The sequence below is a fragment of the Pituophis catenifer genome, unplaced genomic scaffold (assembly GCF_029215685.1).
Source record: "Pituophis catenifer annectens isolate HBS135680 unplaced genomic scaffold, rPitCat1.0.hap2 SCAF_1, whole genome shotgun sequence".
Taxonomy (NCBI): domain Eukaryota; kingdom Metazoa; phylum Chordata; class Lepidosauria; order Squamata; family Colubridae; genus Pituophis; species Pituophis catenifer.
Window position 1 is genome coordinate 234,024,228 of NW_027256881.1, and position 23,384 is coordinate 234,047,611.

Consider the following 23,384-nt stretch of genomic DNA (forward strand, 5'->3'; position numbering starts at 1 on the left):
AAAAAGAAAAAAATCTGCCTTGTACTGTTCTCTGCTTTGTTGTTAAAAAAAGGGAAGTTGTGATTTTGTATTACCTTGGGTATTTCCAGATGAATGATTTGTAGGTGTTGCATAATGAAGTTGTTGTGCAGCTTCTTTCTCTTTTCCCATTAAAGAAAGGGGAATACGGAGTAATTCTTCCTTTTATGTGGGGTTGGGGGAAAGAAAAGTGGAAGAAATAGCAAGGAAACACAAGGTTATAAAAGGAATGTTGTCTGACTTCCTATATAACTCTTTAAGGAGGCAAAGGGGTGATTTTACGGTAAAAAGCAACTTCTGGAGTCTTTCTAGAGGAATGTAATATTGTGGGAGTTATTGGCTGGTTCATTGGTATTCAGTAGCGTTAACATGTAGGCACTGAATTGTGAATGTTTATAACATTTGCATAGGATGTCTAAAGAGAATAAATTGGCTGTAACATTCAGCTGGTAGTAAAACATACGTTGCAATCTTGTAGAGCAGGAAAGATCAGGGGTGAAATCTACTTATCTTCCCCACAAGTTCGGAAGTGCATGCGATCCACGCGTGTCACATGCGGACCCTCTGCGCATGCACAAACCCTTCTGCGCATGCGCAGAGTTTAAAAAACAGGTTACTTCCTGTTAACCAACAATGATTAGGCAGGTGGGCGGAGCCTCACTCTGCCATCGCTACCGGTTCTCCAAACCACCTGCCGCCATCGCTACCAGTTCAGCTGAAACGATCTGAACTGGTAGCATTTCACTCCTGGGAGAGATGTAGTAATACCTATGTATTTGCATAGTGAGATGTTGATTTTTAAGCAGCTGTGGTACTGTAGGTGGTCATATAACTTTAACCAGTGAGAGACTAAGAGATTTTTAATTTACCATTTAATCAAATAAAACTATACAGTACAATACTTTATGCTACAGGCCCTTATTTGACCAAACCTCAAATTAGGCTACTTGTCTCGTGGGATTGTTGGGGAAGCCCATTTTGCCTAATATGCCTCTATTTCTACCCTAATGTTGGCTTCAACTCTTGCCACAGATTCTGTGGCCCTTGGAAGCCAATTTAACAAAACACGGTTTTGTTACATTATCAGCCCCTATATAGTTCTCCTTGTGGGGCGCAGAGCAGCTTTTGAGGAAGATGTCAGTCAAACATCATCTGAAAGACAATTGCAGTCCAATCATACCCATGCCACCCATCTTTTGTGGCAGGATTTTTTTAATTAAAAATGCTCTAGTTAAAATTACATGGCATTATAGAGTTCACATAATTGACTCAGTGCAGCTGGCAAAGGAGCTGTGATTGGCTGCACCTGTTTCTTGAAGTCATATGTGTTTTTGTCCCCATTTAATGCTGAAATAGGCATCAGGTGATGACTGGGCAGTGGCCGTGTCCTTCTGAACTCTGTTCAGTTTAAACTCTCTTCTAGTGAGCTCCTGGAGTTTCTGTGTTTGATTTCTGAGCCCCGAGGAGTGCCTTGAAGTATCCCCAAGCTCAGGAGTGGGCAACTGTGGCCCTTTTACAACCTGTGGACTTCAACTCCCAGAATTCCTAAGACAGCCATGCTGCCTCAGAAATTCTGGGAGTTGAAGTCATAAAGGGGCCATAATCATCCATCCCTGCCCAAGCTTGTTTTTCTGCCTTAGGGAGGAAATGGAAAACAAAGGAATCTGGTTTCCATCTCAAGATGGAGCCCATCAGAATAATTTCCTAAGTAACTAAAAAGTCCTTTGGCCCAAGATTTATAAATCTTGATTTTTTAACCTGATTGCATCAAGAATCAACTTAATGGAAAATTACTGTTCTGGCAGAATGGTTGCTAGGTATGTTATGAACCAACCTCCTGTCCCCAATGTGTGTTTTCTAAGGCTGTGGTCACTTCCAAGTTGCCTGAAATAATGACTCTCCTGCTGATTGATGTTTGGGAGTCAATTTCCATGTCTAGAAGTAAAGTAAGGTGTGCCGGTTCAATTCACGGAAGAGAGAATTTAAGGTACATTCCACAGTGTTTCACTCTTGTCCAGTCTTCCTGTGAGTCATTATTGAACCTTGGGTATTTCAGCTCTATGCACATTTTCAATGGCTGTCTTGTACACAGTTCTTTCTACAATGCCTATTTTCTGATTTCTTGCCTAAACTACAGCAATAAGTGTCTGTGATTATACTGATGTTTAATCAGAGTGGAGTTAACATTACAGTAGTAAAATATAAAATGCAACTTTGCTATATAAAAAGGAAGGTTGCAGTAATTGTTATTCTACTTATATTATTGATTAAAAGGTTTGTGTCTCACTGTACAAAACCCACACAGATCCTTGCTTCAAATTTCAAAATTGATAAAATGAAATATATGCCAAGAGAATATCAGGAAATTGTCTGGACAGCTAATATTTTAGCTGTCTTAAGCTTTGTCTTAAAGACAAAGATTTGATTTATCTTTTACATTTAGAAAACAGGAATAAAGTGTGCCAAGTTAACTTTATGCTATTATCTTTAAAAGCTTCCCCCCCCCCATTACCTAAACTGAAAAGGGAAAAAAACCATATTTGGCTGGGTTGATAGATTATAATAAGGTTGCAGCTTTCTTTTTGGCTTTGTGTTGTAAACCCAACCATGATTTAATCAAGAAAACATGCTTGAACAAACTAGACTTTAGTTTGATGTAAAAACTGATGCAACAATTTTGGAATTATTGTTTTTTGAATATTCATGTTATAAGTGAAAGTACATGCACTTGTAATATTGTTGTACTAGTTCAGGGGTGTCAAACTCGCGGCCCGCAGGCTGGATACATCACGTGCTTGCCCCGCCCCCGCCCGGTTTAACAAAGGGAGAAAAAGTCCCGATATGTCATGTGACGCCACTGACGCGAGTTTGACACCCCTGTGCCACCACAGGCACCTTCGATACGAGTGATGTTGAGCTGGCCACACTCACCCTGACATGTCCACTCCGCCCCCTGAGGTCAAACACAACTCTGATGCGACCCTCAATGAAATTGAGTTTGACACCCCTGATCTAATGGTTAAAACCAGGAGACAATGAGTTTTAGTCCTGTTTTAGGCATAAAAACTGGCTGGGTGAATTTGGGCCAGGCTCTCTCTCTCTGAACCCAACCCACCTCACAGAGTGATTATTGCAGGGAAACTAGGAGAAGGAAAGAGTATTTGTGTATGTTTTCTGCCTTGAATTATTTATTAAAAAGGTGGGATATAAACAAAATAAATCCTAAATTTTTAGAAAGAAACGAAGGCATTGAGCATTGCTAGCATAGCTGACTGAGGATGGTCAGAATACTACACATTTGTACTTTATATATATGAATGCATTCTCTTTATAGTCAATCTCATGACAGAGAAGCTAATTATTACTATCCAAATCGATTAATTCTTTCTTTATAAAAGAAAACAACACCAGCGGAGATGTATATACAGTCCTGAAAACTAACTTTAGGTTTACATCCTGCTGTATTAGCAGGAAAAATTAGCTATATACATTTTATCAGTATATATAACATCCTTTGTACTGTAGTCATATTTTAGTACTGAGGGATAAGGTTTGTTCCATATGGTTCCAGATAATTCTCTTCTTTTCCCCAAACACAGCCATTGGTAGTTGAAATATATGAGGAATGGCAGCCATTCCTGCTGGATTACAAAGATGTTGAGATGGACTTTGTACTTTGTATTGCATCTGAGAGTCATGATAAAACCTGTCCTATTGAATTTCTTTGGACCTTGAAACCACTATGAGTAATAGGCAATTTATAGAGCAATTGATACTTCACTCCTTTATCTGCTACTGGTATGGAAAAAGGTGTCCAGTGCCTTCTCCCTTCTGCCCTGGATATATATATATATTGGCTGGGTTGCTCCAAAGTCAGTAGTTAAGCCTGGTTCTGTTCTATAGGGGTTTTTTGGAGAGAGGGATCTTAAGGGGCAAAATCGATGCCTTAAGAGTTGTTGTAAAGGTAAAGGTTCCCCTTGCACATATGTGCTAATCGTTCCCGACTCTAAGTGGCGGTGCTCATCTGCATTTCAAAGCCAAAGAGCCAGCACTGTCTGAAGACATCTCCGTGGTCATGGGGCCGGCATGACTAAACGCCAAAGGCGCACGGAACGTTGTTACTTTCCCACCAAAGGTGGTCCCTATTTTTCTACTTGCATTTTTTTACATGCTTTTGAACTGCTAGGTTGGCAGAAGTTGAGACAAGTAACGGGAGCTCACTCTGTTACGCGGCACTAGGGATTCGAACCACTGAATTGCCGACCTTTCGATCGACAAGCTCAGCATCTTAGCCACTGAGCCACCGCATTCCTTAGAGTTGTTATACATAAGCCCAATTTCACACTCTGAAAATCCCAAAGAACTCCAAAAGGGGCTTTTCCTTAGTTTTGGGAGGATTTCAGAATGATGTGACATACCTGAACAAAAGTTCCCCTTTAATCATTTCCCTTATTTTTCAGTTCTTCCCACTCCAGTGACCGCCCATCTCCCATGATTTTCTGAAAAACACCAGATGAGGCAGGGTAGTCCTAAATTCAAATCAAGTTCATTACCTCTAGCTTTTAATGCAAAGGTGACCCAGAAATACATGCTTGTAGTAGTTGCAATGGTATTTCAGGCATCTTGTTAATACTTGAGTTCAACCAGCCAGTCGTGTCACTAGTAACCACAAAAGCTTTGCAGTAAAGCTCCCAAATAATAACTCCGCACAATTCTTAACCAGCCAAGGCTTGCTGGAATTCACTTCAGGCCCTGCGATGACATTCTATCCACAGGGTGGTGCTACAACTATGACTTGTCTAGCCACCTGCACAGGAAGTGGAACTGGATCAATTTTCTCCAATGAATTATTTTCCAGATGAGTTGGCTTTCAGCTGTGATTGCAGGGACCAGGGTGGCCAAGGAATGATACATTCCTGGAGAACATGTTGGCAGATACCCCTTGATTAAAGATACTTGCAAGCTTAAGGCCATGAGAATTTTGCTAATCATGATTAACAGTTGTGTAGATACTGGACTTATTTTTACATTAGTATTATGGAATTGGTCTGGTTAGCACCTCAAGGTTGGATACGTAGGTGCAGTAGAAATTTGAACATTTAAATAATTTGCATTGATGTTACCCTTAATGTAAAATGTGATATCCTGGATTATTTTTTATCAGTATCAGAAAGTGATAGGCATAGGGCACTGAAGGTTAACCTTTTTGGTGCCGAGTGCCCAAAGCAAATGCACACACGCATGCCCCAATCCCCAAAATGCAATGCAAGCACCCTGGCCCTGTGCATGCGACCCGCTCCACGTTTTGGCTTCCAGGTTGGTTCATCTGCATTTCTGCCGCCTGTGCCTTCCCTGATTTCCTCAGTTTCTCCCCCAGCACGTGCTACCTTTCTCCTGCATTTTTACCTTCCCATGTCTTCCCCGATTTCCTCAGTTTCTCCCCCCAGTGCGCGCTACCTTTCTCCTGCATTTCTGCCACAGAGAGGCACCTGCGGAAGGTGGAACCTGCGGACATCAGGGAAGACATGGGCAGCAAAAATGCAGGAGAAAGCTAGTACATGCTGGGGGGAGAAACTGCAGAGATTGGAGAAGGCACCACGCATGCACGGCAGAGACCCGAAGACCAGCTGGCTAGTGGAAGGTACGTGCGCCTGTGCAGTGAAGCTGGGCTGAGCGATAGCTGGTGTGCCCGGAGAGAGGGCTCTGCGTGCCACTTGTGGCACTCGTGCCATAGGTTCGCCATCATGGGCATAGCTCTTCCATTGTTGAGATCATGCTGTGATGAGGATTGCTAAAGGATTGGCTGTGCAGTTATTTCTTAGGGTTCAACAAATACTATAGAAACCATTCCATAGCCTCATACAATACATCCAGCTGTTTGTCATTCTTTCAAGTTGCAAAGACGTGATGGATCTGAAACCAGATTTTGTTCCTTTGGACCCATGAATGAAGGTATCCTTAACAGAATTATTATTTGGATGTTGGTGTTTGGTTTTTCTTTTAAGCAGCTACTGCAAGACTCATAACTTGATGACAAATCACTGATAAATAGTGGAAACATAAACTGATTCCCACATTTCATAATTATTGAAGTAGAATAAAAAATGACAGCATAATAAAAATGTAGATTTCTTTCCTTTAGCTAAAGAAAAGAAGACAATGGTTTTGCCATTGTCAAGAGAGTCCAATGACATAGAATTAGTAGGAATGTAGTAATTCGTTCCAAAAAAAAACTTCCTAAAAGTTGCTTTGCTTTTGTATTTATTAGCATTTCTACAAAGCTTGCTTCTCTTTGTGGTCACTATTCTTCTGATGCTCTGCCTGCTATGGGCATTGTGGTTCATCATTAGCTATTGGTATTGGATGTATGATGTATGATGTATGTATGTATGATGGCTGGTTCAACCAACTTTTTACAAATTTCTTAGTTCCTAATTTCTTGATTGCTTTTGCATCTGAACTCTACTAATCAATAATTAATCTTTTCCATTCCAAATATTGTTCTTGGCACTGAAGACACCCTGATAAGTTGACTAGGTCAGACTACACTTTTTACTTATCAGAAACCTTGATGAAAACAAACATAATAAACAAAAATAGTTATTTAAAATAGCAATATACCAAAAATGAGTTCTGTGATGATTGTAACAACAAACTAAAGCTAACTTGAAGTTACTAAAGCAGGAACAAATCACGTAAAATGTCTTTCTCTGCAGAAGATCACAATTATCATACAAAATTAAATATACATAAGCAATAGTGATGTAAAGTCTTTTTAACATTACCTGTATGCTTGTTTTTTAACTCTAAACTGTTCTAACCAATCAAAATTCTACAGCAATAATTTCTCCCTAGTCAAATCATAATGCTAAAAAATGTGATAATTCTTAACTGCTGATTGTAGGAATCCATATGGTGACGAATGGCATCACTTGTGTCATGATGTGATTTTGTCAGTGACACCAATTATATAATTCGTGCAATGACATCATGATTTCATCATGGCTTCTGCTGATGCCTCTATTCCTTATTTTAATTCTAGTTATCTGCATTATCTTCTTCAGACTTGAAAAGAGTATTTTTTCAGTGTATTAAAATTTTTGTGAACTTAAGAAAAACGCTAACTTTTATTTTTGCAACACTTGTATCATTCTGTGGAATGCATAGGGAAACCCAGTACAGATTCTTTAACACAATCTTTGATTCAGATAATATTGTATTCAAACAAATAAAAATCCATTTGAAGCAATTTTGTTACAAGCCATGGCTGTAAGCAATCCTTTCTAGTCTGGAAACAACCCAATTCAGATTTGATTCAAGTTCTGAGAGAGTCTGTTTTCCAGTAGACCTGATCCTTTGTTCTCTATATCTTTAAAGCAAGGGTTTCTGGGTTTATTTGATTCATACCTCATTGTATTCTAGTTTTATCACAGTGTCACAGAATAATCAGACAATTATGTTAATACATGGGAGTGGGAATAATCTTGTGATCCATGGTGGTCTTGTAAGGGTCAGCCAACCGTTTAATATCTAGATAAGAGAGATGAGTTTTTATTTTTATACTGGTATTCCTCCTGATGGAGTTCAAGCTTATGGTTCTTAATTTCCTAACAACTGCAAATTTAAATATCTCAAATGCAGCTTCCTTCCCCCCCCCCTTTTTGACAAAAATGTGCTTCAATATTTGCAGCACCATGTCAGTTTCCCAAAATGCAGGATAGAATTAAAGCTGCCAGTTAGATAGCTTACTCCATCGACAGTAGCTCCGGCCAGCCTTATTGGTATAACACTACTATGTAATTACATTCTGGTTATTAGGATGCCTATTTTGCTACTGGTTTGATTTCTTTGAGAGACATTCAAGTTCAACATGTAGTTTTTCAATGTGTTTGAACTATTGTAAAACAGAGCATGTTTTATGATCGTGACAGGTTAATTTGCTTTTAAAAAGGAAAATTCAAAATGGTGGCAGTGGCTTGGATTTGGAAAAATAAAGTGATCAGTTTCTGTTTCAGATCTTTACACAAACCTGCTTCACCTAGAAGTGGTGGAGGGGAAGGATGCACGTTCTGTAAGCTCTGCAAACTGTCCCTGTCTAGATTTGAAAATTGAGTGAGGTACTTTACCTTTTTGTTTTTTCCAATCCACTGGCATGTTGGAAAGGAATTGTGTGAAGGGATTTAGGAATGCATTTTCTCTCACAGGGTAACTCCCCTAACTGAACAGAACTGACCGCTTTTGATGTCTGAATGAGAACAAGAAGGTATTAAAGAATATATATTATAGAATTGCAGTGCTTTGGGAATAGGGGCAAGCAGATCACTGCACAAGTGTACTCTGGGCCTGAAAAGGTTGCTAATCTCTGCCATAAATTAGAATGGATGGAAAGTGTTATCAGCAAATCACATTACAGCTTAGCGCTAAGTGCGAACCAAGTGTTTTTATTATGTATTTCTGTTGTGTTCAAGGGTTTTGAGGACAGAGTCACAAGGTACAAATGTTTTATCTTCCTCATCAGGATAATTGCAGAGAACCTTCATAACTGTTTAATTAGTGATAACTGCTGTTACTGACATAGGCTGATGTGGAATTTTAAATTGGAAAGTGCAGAATTGGAAAATCAGAAATAACAAGTAGCTGAAATATTACTTTATCTTCATCCATTTGTTCTTTTGCTGACTGTTACCCAACGACATCCCTTTTCTTTGTTATACTACTGTGAAAATCTGGTCATTTCTGCCACTGTGTTGATGTGCCAGAATCATTATATAAGGGATAGTTCTTGATGTAGAACCACAACTGAGATTGGAATTCCTTTGGTAAGCAATGTGTCTCACCCAATTTTACAACCTTTTTGCCATGGTTGGTTATTAAGCAAATCTGGTTTCCCCCACTGACTTTGTTGGAAGCCACAGATGCCCCAAGAACACCACAACTGTTATAAATGCATACCAGTTGCTAAGTGCCCAAATCATGATCACAAGACTGGGGGATGCTGTGATGTGCATCAGTGGGAAAACCAGTTGTAACTTTGAACAATCATTAAACGAGTGGTTATAAGTCAAGGACTACCTATATATGTGACTTGGTTTAACTCTGGAGTTCTACATAATCTAATGCATGAGCTCCATAAGTAAAAAAAAAAATTCTTAGGCTGCAGTAAGATAGGAGTATCTTGAATGTGTTAAGTAGCCTGAAAAATAATGCCTGTGCTCCCCCTTTCCATCCAATCCTATACCCTCTGACACAGGATGCTCCTCCTCACTGTATTGGGTGAGTCCTGCTGATGCCAGTGGAGTTGGACCAGACCACTGCACTGTAGTATTTAAAATTAGTTGTGTAGAAATCTTGGCTCTGTGATAGGCTTTTGCTCTTGGCATATTGCCCAGAATGCTCTCTGACAAAGGCATGCGATTCCAATACTTCCCACCTAATGATTTGCTGGTACTCTTTTGAGCCTCCACAAAGTTGGATAAATAGCTATTCAAGCATTCTGAAGCGTCAGGGGGCAATTCTCATGCCCACTTTACATGGAAGTAAATGGTTTGAGTTCTATCCCGCCTTTTCCCCTGGAGCTCCAAATGACACACACAGTACTTCTGAAGTTTCTTACAAAAAGTTTGTGAAGTAAATTAGTCTAGGATGTGAGTTCAGCCAAGCTCACCCACTCAGCTTCCAGGCTGACATCTTTCCAATTGTAGTTCTATACATTAATTGCTAAATATCACTTCACGTACAATGTACTGCTATGCAGATTTATTAGGAGGCAGGATGATGTACTGGCAAACAGTTTTTGTTTATTCTTAGTCTTGGAACAAGTCAATTGAAAAACAGAACACTTGCTGATAATAGATGTTTGAACCAAAAAATGAATTGTAGTAGAAACAACAGATTCACGCTTTGGAAAGGAAAGAGGGGGGGGGGAGTTTCCCTGGCAACCACCAGTGACTCCTTAGATTAGGACTTCCATAGTCAGAATTCCAAAGTCATGCAAAGTTTATCTTTGCTGCCACTTCAAAGTCAGACAGCCAAAACAAATTCAGAGAATGGATTTAGAATTTGCAGAGTATTCTCTGGAAACCACAGTCTTATTCAAACCCCAAATCTCCCGCCTGCCTTTAATTTGGAATAAATTTCTAAACATAAAAATCATGGATCACTTTCACATGAAGTAGGGGAGAGGCTTTTAACGGTGGGAGGAAAAAGTCCCCCCATCAATTTTATGCAAGCAAAAGTGGCTGGTTCTTTAAAAGAGGTAACCAGGAACACCATCATAAAATGGCTACTGGGGATAGAGTACATCTAGGCATAAATCGTATGAACAGACTAATGCAGTACAAGTGTGGTTAATGTGTCAATCATTGTAACCTCTATCACTCATGATCAACTCTGAAACATTGACTTTCTGACATTGTATTTTGGTACCCAAGATCCAATCAAACTTTTTCACTTTCTTACCTACCCACATTCAATCCTACTTTTCTTCTCTCTTTCAAGTTTGCAGCCTCTCTAAGATACTGTCAGGATTCCGAGGATCCCCTGATTAAATCATGAGCCTCGAGTCAAGCGTTAAAAGAAATCCAGTTATATATTATCTATTTATCTATTTCTTATTTAACTATTAACTATAACTATTTTCTAGTTATCTATTTCCTTATTTTTCCCATTGAGTTACATCTTGCTAAATTTCCATTACTGTACAGCAATAACTCCTTGCTTGGTCCATTGTCAAACCCAAACACTTTCCTTATAGGGCAGATCTCTTTTGGAGTGGGGAATGAGGGGCAGCCAAAAGTATTTCAGAGTGAAGGACTGGCTTCTAGCCCCAATCACCTTTATTTTCTAAGGATGTCTCCTTGGCCTTCTTCCACATGGCTGTGCTGCATGGAGCTTGGGAAGGGAAGCCAATTTTTTCCTTGCCACCATCATTCCACATTTCCCATATTTGTTGTGTTGCTTTTTTTTTTTTTAGATTTCTCCCCACATATTATTTTTAGAAATAACTCAAAGTGGTGAATACGTCTAATACCCTTCCTGCTCCTATTTTCTCTGCAACAATAACACCGTCAGGTGGGTTGAGAGACAAAAGTCCAAAGTCACCCAGCTAGCTTTCATGCCGAAGATGAGACTAGAACTCTCAGTCTCCTGGTTTCTAGACTGGTGCTTTAACCAATAGAACAGACTGGCTCTCGGTTGCTTTGAGGTGTCTTCACTCCACCTCTTAATTGATTGGTTGAATTTTTTCCTTCCTGCAAAAAGCAGACGGAGCAAATGTAAGAATGAGAATGGGACGCAATTAGTTTCAGCACGTTCCTGTTGGCCACCAGGAGAAAATGTTACCAGTTCCATGGAAGAACAGAATGGAGCATGGGATATGGGATGGTCATATGGTGGTGTGAAATTGCTGCCGAGAGAAAGAGGAGTGAGGCCAGTGGCTGTGTAGGCCTGATCGCAGTGTAGTGGAATTAGGATGACTGACAGCTGGGGCTCAGCTCTCTCCTTTTGCAGCTTTTAATCAGTAAAGGATATTTGTGGTTGCAGGGGTGATTCCCACAGGCAGGGATTGTTCTTGTGCATCTCCAGAGAGCGTCAAAATCACTTGATAGAAAAAGGCCCACGAAGATGAACTGGTTACGTCCTATGATTTTTTTCTTCTTATCACATTAGTAAAAGGGAAACCCCAAAGTGACATAATGGTTTTTACCGTTTAGTTCAATTCATCAACTTGTCGAATCAGATGTTAGTGAAAGTTCACAGGCAGGGTGTGGTAGAAAGTGAAACCTTTTTGCTTTGTATTGAGAATTTTATTTTCTGGAAAAGTGTGTGAAGTCAAAATAGAAATAAAAAGCGTTTTATTTTTCTGAGGAGGATTTCCCTTTATTTATACGCGTGCAGTGACTATTGCATTTATGCTAAGTTCTAAAGTCTTATGTGAAGTTTCAGTAACTACCCTGCATCCCATCTAGGTTATGCTTGAGTCCCATATAAAAGAGCCCTGGTGACTCAGCAGACTAAAGCACTGTTATTAATTTCAGCTGCCTGCAATTACTGCAAGTTCAAATCTCACCAGGCTCAAGGTTGACTCAGCCTTCCATCCTTTCTAAGGTAGGTAAAATGAGGACCTGGATTGTGGGATCAATAAGCTGACTTTGTATAAAATATACAGAAGTATGAAGGCTATTGCTTGACGCATTGTAAGCCACCCTGAGTCTCCGGAGAAGGGCGACATATAAATCAAATAAAAAGAAAATATTCCATATACCACCATTTGAAACCATTGCTTTAAGGCAGAGATGGAGAATTACAGCCCCTTTGTGACTAGTGGACTTCCAATTCCCATGGCTGGCTCAGGAATTCTGGGAGTTGAAGTCCACAAAGTCATAAAAGGGCCATAGTTCTCCATCCCTGCTTTAAGGTGTTCTTTTTCAGTTGAAATACCCAAAACTATACATAATGTTATAATCATGGTTTTCTTTTCATGTTACATCTGAAATAATATGGCTGTGCCGGTTTTTACAAAAAGAATTACCGTTTGAAATTCATTCTGATTACCTAATCCTGTGGACATGGCATCATTATTGAATGATGATTTAAAATAGAACACCTATTTGTGGCCCATGTGATTGTAGAAAGAGAAAACTTGGCTGTTGTATGTTAAAACTAAAGAAACTTAGCAGAGTTTTTTTCAAGATAATTTATCCATAGAATTGATGAGTTGAACTTAGAACTCAAATGCCCCTGGAAGTTTGTTTATTTATCAAATTTAGAGATTGGCCATCTTTAACTGCCCAGAATAAGCAATTCTGGATGATGAAATTCTGCTCCCTAAACCAGAATATATTATAGCTGACTTTGCCCTGATTCTGGCATGCACAATCTGAAGCCCAGAGCTGAATTCAGCCCATCAAAACCATTGCTTGCTCCGGAATGCCTCTAAAAGTTCCTGTTGAATTGTAATGTTTAATTGAATGGGAAAATTATTAATACACAGTGAATTATCATGTTAAATTAATTTCAACCTTAGAAGTTAATTAAATTCTATTCAGCATTTATCCTGGCCTTACCTAACTTTGTGACTGGTAATCCATGTGCTATTGAAAAGATGCATGCAGACAAATGTGCAACCTCTGCTTTCTTTGATCATGTTGAAGAGTTTACAGAGGTTCAAGGTAATTCAACGATTCAAAGGGTAGAGCTTGGCAAAAGTAAATCCTACATTCAGAAAAGGCAGTTCCTTCCTTCCCTACATATCTTTTAATGCCCTAATTATCTCAAGGCTCCTTTCACCCAATCCTTTCACTTTCGGCAGCCATGATAGATTGATAGAGTATTGAATTCTATTTTTCTCACTTAGTGGCTACATGTTTCTGCTTAGTCTGCCGGACATACTTCCTCTCTCAGTTAGCTCACTGCCAGCTTTATGGCAAATCATCCTTGCTCCTCAGCAAACAAAGCCTTAATGGGGAAGCCCTGCCAAACTTGTTCAGAAGCAATTCCCTTTTTTTGCTGCCACCAAGAGTCTGCACCACAATCTCATCTGTTTTTCTATCTTACCTTGTGCTGCTCTGGCTGGTTGTTGTTTTTCCTGGCAGCATCAAGTTTTAGAGTTTCTGACTATTGTGCTAGAATTTGTACAGCACTGTTAGAATCAATATTGTTATATTTATGCCTTGCATATGTGAATACACATTTCTTCTTGGTAGCAGGATGGATGGATGGATGGATGCATGGATGGATTCATTCATTCATTCATTCATTCATTCATTCATTCATTCATTTCCTATCTTTATTTTGTTTACAAATAACTCAAGGCGATGAGCATATCCAACACATCTTCCTCCTTCTGTTTTCCCCACAACAACAAACATGTGAAAGGTTGGCTGAGAGCAAGTGACTGCCCAAAATCATCCATCTGACTTTCATAGTGAAGGTGGGACTTGAATTCAGGATTTCCTAGCCTGATGCATTAGGCCAATTCTTGCTTGCTTTTTGGAAGGAAGGACCCAACTACTCCTAACCAGATCCAATGAAAACCAATATAACCCCAATTTTTAGTGTGAATCAAATTTACCTAAGAGGCATTTTTGACACAGAGGGCATGCTGCATATTGGGCTAAGAAGTTGGGCTTAATGATTAAAATTGTGTAATACTGAATTTGGAAGTTAGTAAGTTTCATCAAGTTCAAGTTCACCCCAATAGTGTCCCAGCACGTCACACCTGCATGCAAACATGTTTGCCTATTTTTCTCTTTACTTCAGAAACAACTTTCCCTACCACTGGTATCCTTCAGGTTTGTTGCAATTAGTCTTGGTAATTCTGGGTGTGGCAGTCCAAAGGATAATATATAAGCCTATAATATAAAGCCTGCTTTAGACATATGCACAAGAATCTTAGCTGCTTCTAATTGTGTGTGAAATTCTTTCCTTGCCAGTAAGTAACCTGTGTGTGAATTTTCCAGACACAGTGATTAGGACAAGAGATTTCTGCAATATTTGTGTAGATTCGCGCATTGTGGAACAATGGGAAATCAAGCAAGCTTTGAGAATTGTTTGTTAAAGAAACAAACAAAAATCAAGATAACATGGTCTTTTTCTGTTTAGAGAAAGGCATCCATTTTCAGTTGGGTCTCTAGTTAGTAAATGAATAGACTTTTTAGACATTCTTGTTATCAGTGGTGATGAGCAAAAGCTTTCACTCTGTTTCATTTTATGATGTTTCATAAACAGATTGAAACATATTATTTTGTTTATCTTGTGACATTTAGTAGCAAATATTTGATATATTTGCAGTCTCTTTTTGGCTAAGTCAAAATGAGTAATTAAGATAAGCGTGGAGCATATACACTTCAATTTTAGGAGACTTTGGAAAACAACCATCTTCAAAGAGTAGTTCCTGAGGAGTCACTTGGGATTTTGCTTGTGATAAATGGCTTCATTCACATATACGCATGGCTCCTAGGCTACTTGAAAGATGGAGGAAATCCATAGTTAGTGTAAGTGCTACTTAAATGGCTTGGCAACACATGATAGTAGTTCTGGGTATTTTCTGACCAGAACAGCCAAGCATCCTTTTTATCTTCCGATGTGTGTAGGGAAAGGAGGAGGAAGTGTGTGTCTTGGTCAAAGTCCTTAGTGGGGAATAGTATGCCAGTTTTGAGGTGTGGTGCTTATCTAGAGGAGTGGTTTGGAGAAGTGACATCAAAAGGCTCCACACCTTCATTGGCTATTCAGGATTCACAGGTTGCTCCATGCTTCATTTACCATCTACAGTGTCTGGCTGAGGTGAGGAAATGATGCTGATCCGGGAAGAAACAAATACTCTGGAGAGCCTTCCAATGTTTGGTGAGGATGTGATGGGTTTTTCTGTAAGAAAGCAAAGTAATTTTCAAACAAAGGCCCAGAAGAATTTTGAGATGTTGATTTTGAGGCAGAGAAAATCTTCTTGTGGAAATGGGAAGGAAACTGGAGAGAGAGGGAGGAAGGGAGGGAGTGGGAGAGGGAGAGATGAAAGTAATTGCAGCTGATTGTATATGGTTCCTACACAACATAGACCTGTTGCCACTTGTTTGCCTGCCTGCTAAACCTCTTAAGGGTTTGGTGGAGAGCATGCGGCATGGCAGGACATGTACCAGTACTGTGGAGAAAATGTGTTTGGGTTGTGAAATGCTGAGTTCCATTTAAGACGGTGAGCTTTTTCCAGACTGGCTGAAGATGGGGGAGTTGTAATCCAGCAGATGTCTGATAAAGGAAATGTTAACGGGATTGGGATCAGAAAAGACTCCAAGTAGGTTTCACTTGGAGTGAGGTGGCTCACTTTTTGGTTCTGAGACTGTGTTGACAATTCTGTCCCTTACTGCTGCTTCATGTGAGATTTATGATCAAAGACCAACCCATTTCAATAATTTTCATTTTAACAAAGGCAGCATATGTGATGGTAAACGTGTTTTAATACCTCTGGGTATTGTTCAGATAGATTTGTATCTTTTTTTTTTTTTTTGCCCTGGGTCAGATGGAAATAAGAGAAAGAATTATTTAATAAATGGTCTCAAGAAATTAGACATGTATCTTTCCATGTGCAGCCATCTTTTAACAGTAGGCTAGATCATTAAATTATATGTGATGATTCAGACTGTAACTAGTATTTCTTATGTATATGACAATAGCAGTTTCAGGCACTCTTAGGGTCTCTGTCTGAGTAGGAAGCCATCAGAGGAGGCAACCTCCTTTTTCCCCATTAGCCTAGTGTTTACTGATGCCTCTGATATAGACGGAGAACCAGTGGTGAAATCCAAATTTTTTTACTACTGGTTCTGTGGGCATGAATTGGTGGGTGTGGCGTGGCTTGATGGGCATGGCAGGGGAAGGATACTGCAAAATCTCCATTCCCTTCCATGGCAGGTTGCCATGCCTCAGCTGTGTTTCTCCTCTGAAGAAACGCGGAAGTGAAGATTTCTTTAAACTGTGCACACGTGCGCAGCGAAGCACACGATCTCCGAACTGGTTGTTAAACCGGGAGGATCTCACCAATGGTCATAAGTCACTTTTTTCAGTGTCGTTGAACCTTGAATGGTCACTAAATGAACTGTTGTTAGTCGAGGACTACCTGTATAATTACTGCATCTTGAGGTACAGAGGAACATTACCCAGTTTTAAAATAAGCTTTTTCTTTCCTCAGAAAACTCCAGGTTCTTGGATGCCCCATATTCTGGCAGAGATGAGGGAGTTGCAATCTCTATTGCCCTGAGCATGAGTGTCTCTGAATATTCAATGAGGCAGTTGCCTGAAACTTTAATCAATGCTCCCCATATTTTGGATGACTGGAAGAACATGGCGCAAACTCCTTCGGATGCTTCTTCGCTCTTGAAGACTGGAGTGCTGAACAATGCCAACAACAATGCCTCCTCAGGGCCCTGGAGAGGCCTGAGGAGCCCTTCCCTTTCTGCTGCTGCCTCTCATTCCAAACTAAGTTATCTAGAGCGGGTTCTCTTGGAGATTGTGGAATCCGAACGCATGTATGTGCAGGATTTACGAAACATCATAGAGGTTAGTGTGATTGACGCGCCTGTCGGGCTCTTTATATCACTTTACTGCTACACCTTAGATGCCTTAAGGTCCTCCCTTCATCTAATTTTGCCACTGAAGTTTTCCTCTAACCAAGAGGGAACCTGATCGTCTAGACTGGAAGCTGGAAAGAGCTGCAGACCTTCACACAGCTTTCATTTCATTTTAAAGGTGCTCCCACTGTGTGTTTGGGTAGTACTTTTATGCCTTCCTATCAGCCACAGATTTCCCTACCCTCTTTCCACATAGGAATATAGTATCTTGGCCATTTTCCCCACACAGTTTCATGGAAGACCTTTTGCCTGTCATGTCAGATTATGTGAAAGTGATGCATTGTGGGTCAGAGAATCCTCGTGACTTACCTAAAGTTGCCCCAGTGATTTTTCTGCTAATCTGGTATCAGGAATACTCTATAAAAAGGAAATGGCTTCTTGATGGGTAGTGTCTGGGCAGAGTGCAAACATGAAAAATTGTCCAATGGGAGCTATGGTCAAGGGAAGATAAATTCTCCCCTCAGGGCACTGATTAGGGGACCTGATAGAGTTGTGGCACAACTCCCACAATACTGGGTTAGAACTCATGGTGGTGGTCTGCCCTGTTTTCTTGCTTCATGGTGATGCTCATGGCATAATGTGACTTGGCAGAATTACTTGGGGAAGATCATAGACACTCAGGAGCTGTTGTTGCGGCCAGAACAAGTCAGCGCACTCTTTGGGAACATTGAAGACATCTACGAGCTGAACAGGTGAGTAATAACACATAGTCCTTAGAAGCTTCCCTGTCGTTTCAATTGTTGCTCACTTTACACAGTTACCCTATAAAGGTTCGGTCCTCTCTGAAATAGAAAACATGGCAGGAAAAAAGCTATTACCGAAAAGCTCTGTACCACCCTTCAACCCATCCAACTAAGACAGCCTTGGGTGATGCAACTGTTATTGCCTTCAACTAGTCCTTGCTGTCACTGATTTATGTTTCTCACTTTCCACCAGATTTTTTAAAAAATCAAGGACCTAGGAAGGAAAATGATTTCCCCTTTTGATTGACCAAACAAGGGCACCCTAAACCCAGTGCTTGTTCATGACTGTGTCGAGGTCTAGGCTTAGGCTTGTCAACATGTCCAAATCCTTGTCCTACAGGAGATGTATTTATATTTGCTGTCCCTTCCCTAATTTTTCTTTGTCCACATAGCTATGAATTTTATTATGATCTTTTAAAAATATGTTTTATTCCCAGTATGAATTAAGGCTTTAAATGTCTTGGAATCAGATTACCTGAAAAACCGCCTTCTCCCTTTTATCCTTATTACAATCTTAAGTTTTCTTGGGTGATCGGGCTTTTATGATTCTGGATAAAATATTGGAGAGTAATGTGATAAATCCACGCAAAGAGAGATGGTGTCTCCTTTTACTTTGTCTTTTTTAGAAGTAAAAGCCAAGCTAGTTGTTCCACTCACACCCACACACAGGAGTCAATCAGTTTCGTTTGGTTCTGTATATTAGGCTACTACAGAGTTTTGTACTCATGGTATATTTTGCATATAATGGTGAACCTGAAAACATGGCTTGGTATTATGCGTGAACCCGGGGCTTGTTCAAACAGCCTTACTATAGTGAAGAGAATAGTTTAGCAGCAAACAGCATCTTCCTACCATGATTGGCTAGAAACAAGTAGAGCAGAGAAGTAACAGTCTTCTTTGTGTGAGTAAACTATAAGGAATCGAAGGAGCAAGGGGCAGATTGAGTCCAATTTGCTGCTGGGTGTTCCATGCCAACTTTGCAAATCTGCTTCCTCTCCTGTGTTTTAGTTATCTTCTTAAACTTGTAAGTCTCTGGGGCAGAAATTGCCTCATTACTTTGTATCTATGAGAAACTTAGTACATTGGAGAAATACAGTATTCTTAGTTTAGGATCCCAAATTTATTAATGTTGACAGGTATGACTGTATAGGTGGCTGCTGAGTGAGAACCAGCTGGTTGTTCACCTAGTGCGTGCCCCCTCTTTCTATATAACATGTGCCTTGTGTTTTTGGTTCCTTTGACAGTGGTGGACAGGCTTCCCCTATACAGGTGGGTACTGGGCCCAAACCCATTGCAATTGCATGACCTGCTGCTCTGCATTTAATTCTGAAACTGCAGTGTATTAAAGGTTGTTTTGAAGTTTGTCTCCAGCATGTCCCTGTTTGCTCTGTGGATGTATATATAAGGGAGGGTGTGTTTTCAGCTTCTATCGTTATTTTTTTTTTTATCTTGAGTTGACTGATAAATTATTCTTTCTGTTTCAATTTCTACGCAGTGAACTACTGCAAGAACTGGATAGTTGCCACAATGATCCCGTTGCCGTTGCGCAGTGTTTTGTACACAGGGTAAGCAGATAAAACCGATGTTGCTTTATGCTCATCTCTGATTGTTCATAATTGGGTGCATAATTGGGTGGTTCGGCACACCCTTCTCTGAGTGAATGCTTTGTCACCCTTCACTGGGTTGCTTCCATTAAAGCAGAAGTAGATAGTCCACAGGCCGTGAAGCAGCCTGATATAAAACCACTGGGAAGAGATGGCATCACAGCTCCATTTCAGGAACAAGATTTTTGGCTAAGAAATAGGAAGGGAAAGATGGGGGTGGGAGCACCAAATCTTTCAGAAGTGAAACACCTTCTTTCTCTTTCTTAAGAGGCTTTCTTAAAATCACTAAAAGCCAAGATTGACCACTCTGCTGTGCTGGGTGAGGGAATTAGTGGCAGCCTGGGGGCTAAAAATTTTGCCTAGCTGTGCATGAAAGACAACAGAGCTGAGGTGATGCAATGGTTAGAGTGCACTACTTCAGCTACTTCAGCTGACTGCTAGTTCAGCAGATCAGCAGATCAAATCTCACCGGCTCAAGGTTGACTCAGCTTTCCATCCTTCCGAGGTGAGTAAAATAAGGACCCAGATTGTTGGGGGCAATATGCTAATGCAATATGCTAATATGCAATATCCTATATGCTAACTTTGTAAACCGCTTAGAGAGGGCTGTAAAGCACTATGAAGCAGTATAGAAGTCTAAATAAATAATATAAAAAAAAGAACAGGGGTTAGCATCCTTGATGCTCCCTGAGCTTGTTTGTTTTCTTGCAAATGTTTCATTACCCAAACTAGGTAACATCATCAGTGCTAGTCCAGGAGTTATCCCCCAAACATACCCAGTGAGGTGGGTGCTGGTATCTGTACTGACATCTGGCAGAGACATTTGCAGAATGGTTGACATTAGGGAACAGGATGAATTGAACATGTCTTACGGATCTTTCTTCTCTTCCCCCAACAGAGCCAAGACTTCAACATCTATACTCAATACTGCAATAACTATCCAAAGTGAGTGTCCTTTGCAATGCAAAAAGGGGACGTGATTTCGTGAGAACAGGGACAGCTCGTTCTCCCTATTAACGGAATCTTTTTACATATGTTGTAAAATGCTTCTGGGTCATCACAGTGTATGCTAAGAATAGTTCGCATATAGGACAAAGATATATTGTGCAAGTATATTTAATTCATAATCAGTGACAAGATGTCTCAAATCTTAGAGCTAAATTTTCCAGCTTGTTTTGAGCATCAGCAATGCAGTCTCAACAGGCACCTTGATTGCTCCTCTAGATAAATTACCATATTTTTCAGAGTATAAGACGTACCTTTTCCCCCCTAAAAGAGGCTGAAAATTTGGATGTGTGGGAATGTAGCTGGAAGCTTTTTTTCAGCCCTAACGAGGCGCTAATGACTCTCAGCTGTTCTTTAGAAGCTTTTTTTCAGCCCTAACTAGGCGCTAGCCGAGTGAAGCTATCTCACCCATGCTTTGCCTGCTTTTCTCATTGCTGCTTCCTCTCAGATGTGCCTTAGAAGCTGTTTTTTATCCCCAAGCAGGGGATAAAAAACCAGCAAACTAATGTGCTGAAGCTGACCAGACTAAGGATGCTAGCCAGATGAATACCTGGTAGGCAAAAATTTTTCCCCTATTTTCCTCCCCAAAAACTAAGCTGCATCTTATAGTCTGGTGTGTCTTATATTCCGAAAAATATGGTAGAATTAAGTTCAGCTATTTTATCTAAATTCCTGAGATTATGAGCAATTGGGTTAGGGAATGCACCCACATCTTTGGGCAAGATCACATGATAGTGCCCAGAGCCTGACTAAGTGAGGACTGCTAAGTAATTAGTTGTACAGGTAGTTGAGGACTACCTGTACAACCCTCATCCTTCAGCTGCTGACTCATTTGGCATTTCTACATAACCACTCTTTCCCATAAATACTCAGAATCATACTTGGATCATCGCAGAAGTATTTCAGTGCTGAGAAACCTTGCAAATTGTCCAGCACATACTTTGACTGATCAGTGAGGGAGTGCAAAACCAGACACACCATCAACAGCCCAGTCCTCATTCTTGACCTACCATGCTTGTTTTGTGGTGAAGGGTTAACATAGCCACTCAGTATGGAAACAGCAGCATCATTTCCAGTTGTACTGGAAAGAACAAGGAAATAGCACTCAAGTGTTGTGACGTAAAAGTCAGTTGAGGTAGGAATTTCCCCGTGGGAAAATGCCAACCCTGCAGCTCCAGTGGGAATACTGTCTTTGTAGCATTTTCTCTCAAGCAGCAGCTGAGCTGAAAATTAATTCTGCTCAGTTACAAAAGATTACCCCAAGACTAATAATTAGGTGGCACTGAATATGCAAAGGGACTTGTTAATAATTGTTAGATCTGGCCAGAAGTGGTTCCAGATTCTTTCTGTAAAAACTTTGCCGGAATGGTTGATTTTGTAAATTTGTAGCAATGTGCAGTTGTTGATCCAAGAAGTGGTGCTTTTTGTGGGCTTGTGTGGCAGCTGTGTGATCCCAGGCAAATACACATACAAGAGAAGGAGACATTAAGGGGACAATAAGAAGACATAATTCGGCTGCCACTGGTCATCTTCTGACTCATTGTTTTAGCCCCTTATTGCAGTCCTTTACTTTCTACTTTGAGCAGATCTGTCATTGTATCCCTCAGAGAATACAGGCAATTGTCTTCTTTGATGCCATTCATTGTGTATCGGCTTTTAACTTTCCAGCTCTGTGGCAGCTCTGACTGATTGTATGAGGAACAAACAACTGGCCAAATTCTTTCGAGAGAGGCAGGAACAAATCCGGCACTCCTTGCCCCTTGGCTCCTACCTTCTCAAGCCTGTCCAGCGCATTCTCAAATATCATCTGCTTCTACAGGTAACACAGACTTTCACAACAGGTTGCTTACGTTATCTGATTCTGCAGCTTTGGAATCTGTTTTAACTTTTTTTAAAAAAAAAAAATTGTGAAATGCGGTCTGCTCATTTTTCCTAAAATAATAACAGCTACCTCTACAGTACCTTGTTCCAGGAAAGGCCATTTCTCCCTTAAAAAAGTCTTGGTTGATGTGGTACGTACATGGGGATATGTAGAATTAATTTATACAATAGAGAGAGCTGTGATTCATATCCCCATTGCCTCTTGATTGGAACATGCTTTACATGAGACTTGAAAACAGTGCTGTGGAGTCGGAGTCGAGGAGTCGGAGTCGGAGGAAATTTTGGGTACCTGGAGTCGGAGTCGGAGTCGGAAGTACAAAAAAATGAGTCGGAGTCGGAGTCGGAGTCAGAACATTTATCTCCCAACTCCACAGCCCTGCTTGAAAATTGAAAGATGCATTTGATCCAAACTGCACTTGACCAGCTGCTACAGAGAAAAATGGCTTTAGTCATGTAATATCAATTTTCTGATAACATTTCTGCCTACCGGTAGCTTTGTGAGCTCAAATCAAGATGCTGATTTTAACCTAAAAAGCTCTGCATGGGCCATCATTTACAGGATTGACTCTTTTCTCTGGCCTTGTGAGTTCATCTTGAGAAGGACTGCTATCACATGCAATTAAAAGCATGGCATGCAAGTGCACCTGCTTTTGCAAAGCAGTCAAGATCATCAGCTACCAAAGAATTTTTGGTGCTAATGATGGACCTGTAATATTTTTTTTAAGTTGATTTGTAATTATCCTATCCTACCCTACCCTACCCTACCCTACCCTACCCTACCCTACCCTACCCTATCTTATTTATATTCTTACAAATCACCTTGAAGAGAGCCAGTATGATAGAGTGATTAAGGCACCAAGCTAGAAATGAAAACCTTGGGCCAGTCACACACTCTGAGCCCTAGGAAGCAAGCAATGATGAACCACTTCTGAACTCTTGCTAAGAAAACTGTAGTGACTTGTCCAGATAGTCATCAGGAGTCAATGCTGACTCAAAGGCACCAAAAGAGAAAGAGAGAT

General features: G+C 40.3%; 1 protein-coding gene across 1 annotated transcript in view; it reads left to right on the top strand.

Moving 5' to 3' along the window:
- The first annotated feature begins 16,785 nt into the window (after positions 1–16,785).
- Positions 16,786–23,384, top strand: part of PLEKHG3 (pleckstrin homology and RhoGEF domain containing G3) — a 28,254-nt gene continuing 21,655 nt past the window's right edge. Inside the window, exons 1-5 of the mRNA XM_070957000.1 lie at positions 16,786–17,061; positions 17,724–17,824; positions 19,371–19,440; positions 20,378–20,424; positions 22,153–22,303. Of these exons, the coding sequence (XP_070813101.1) occupies positions 16,786–17,061; positions 17,724–17,824; positions 19,371–19,440; positions 20,378–20,424; positions 22,153–22,303 (645 nt within the window). The remainder of the gene's footprint in view (positions 17,062–17,723; positions 17,825–19,370; positions 19,441–20,377; positions 20,425–22,152; positions 22,304–23,384) is intronic.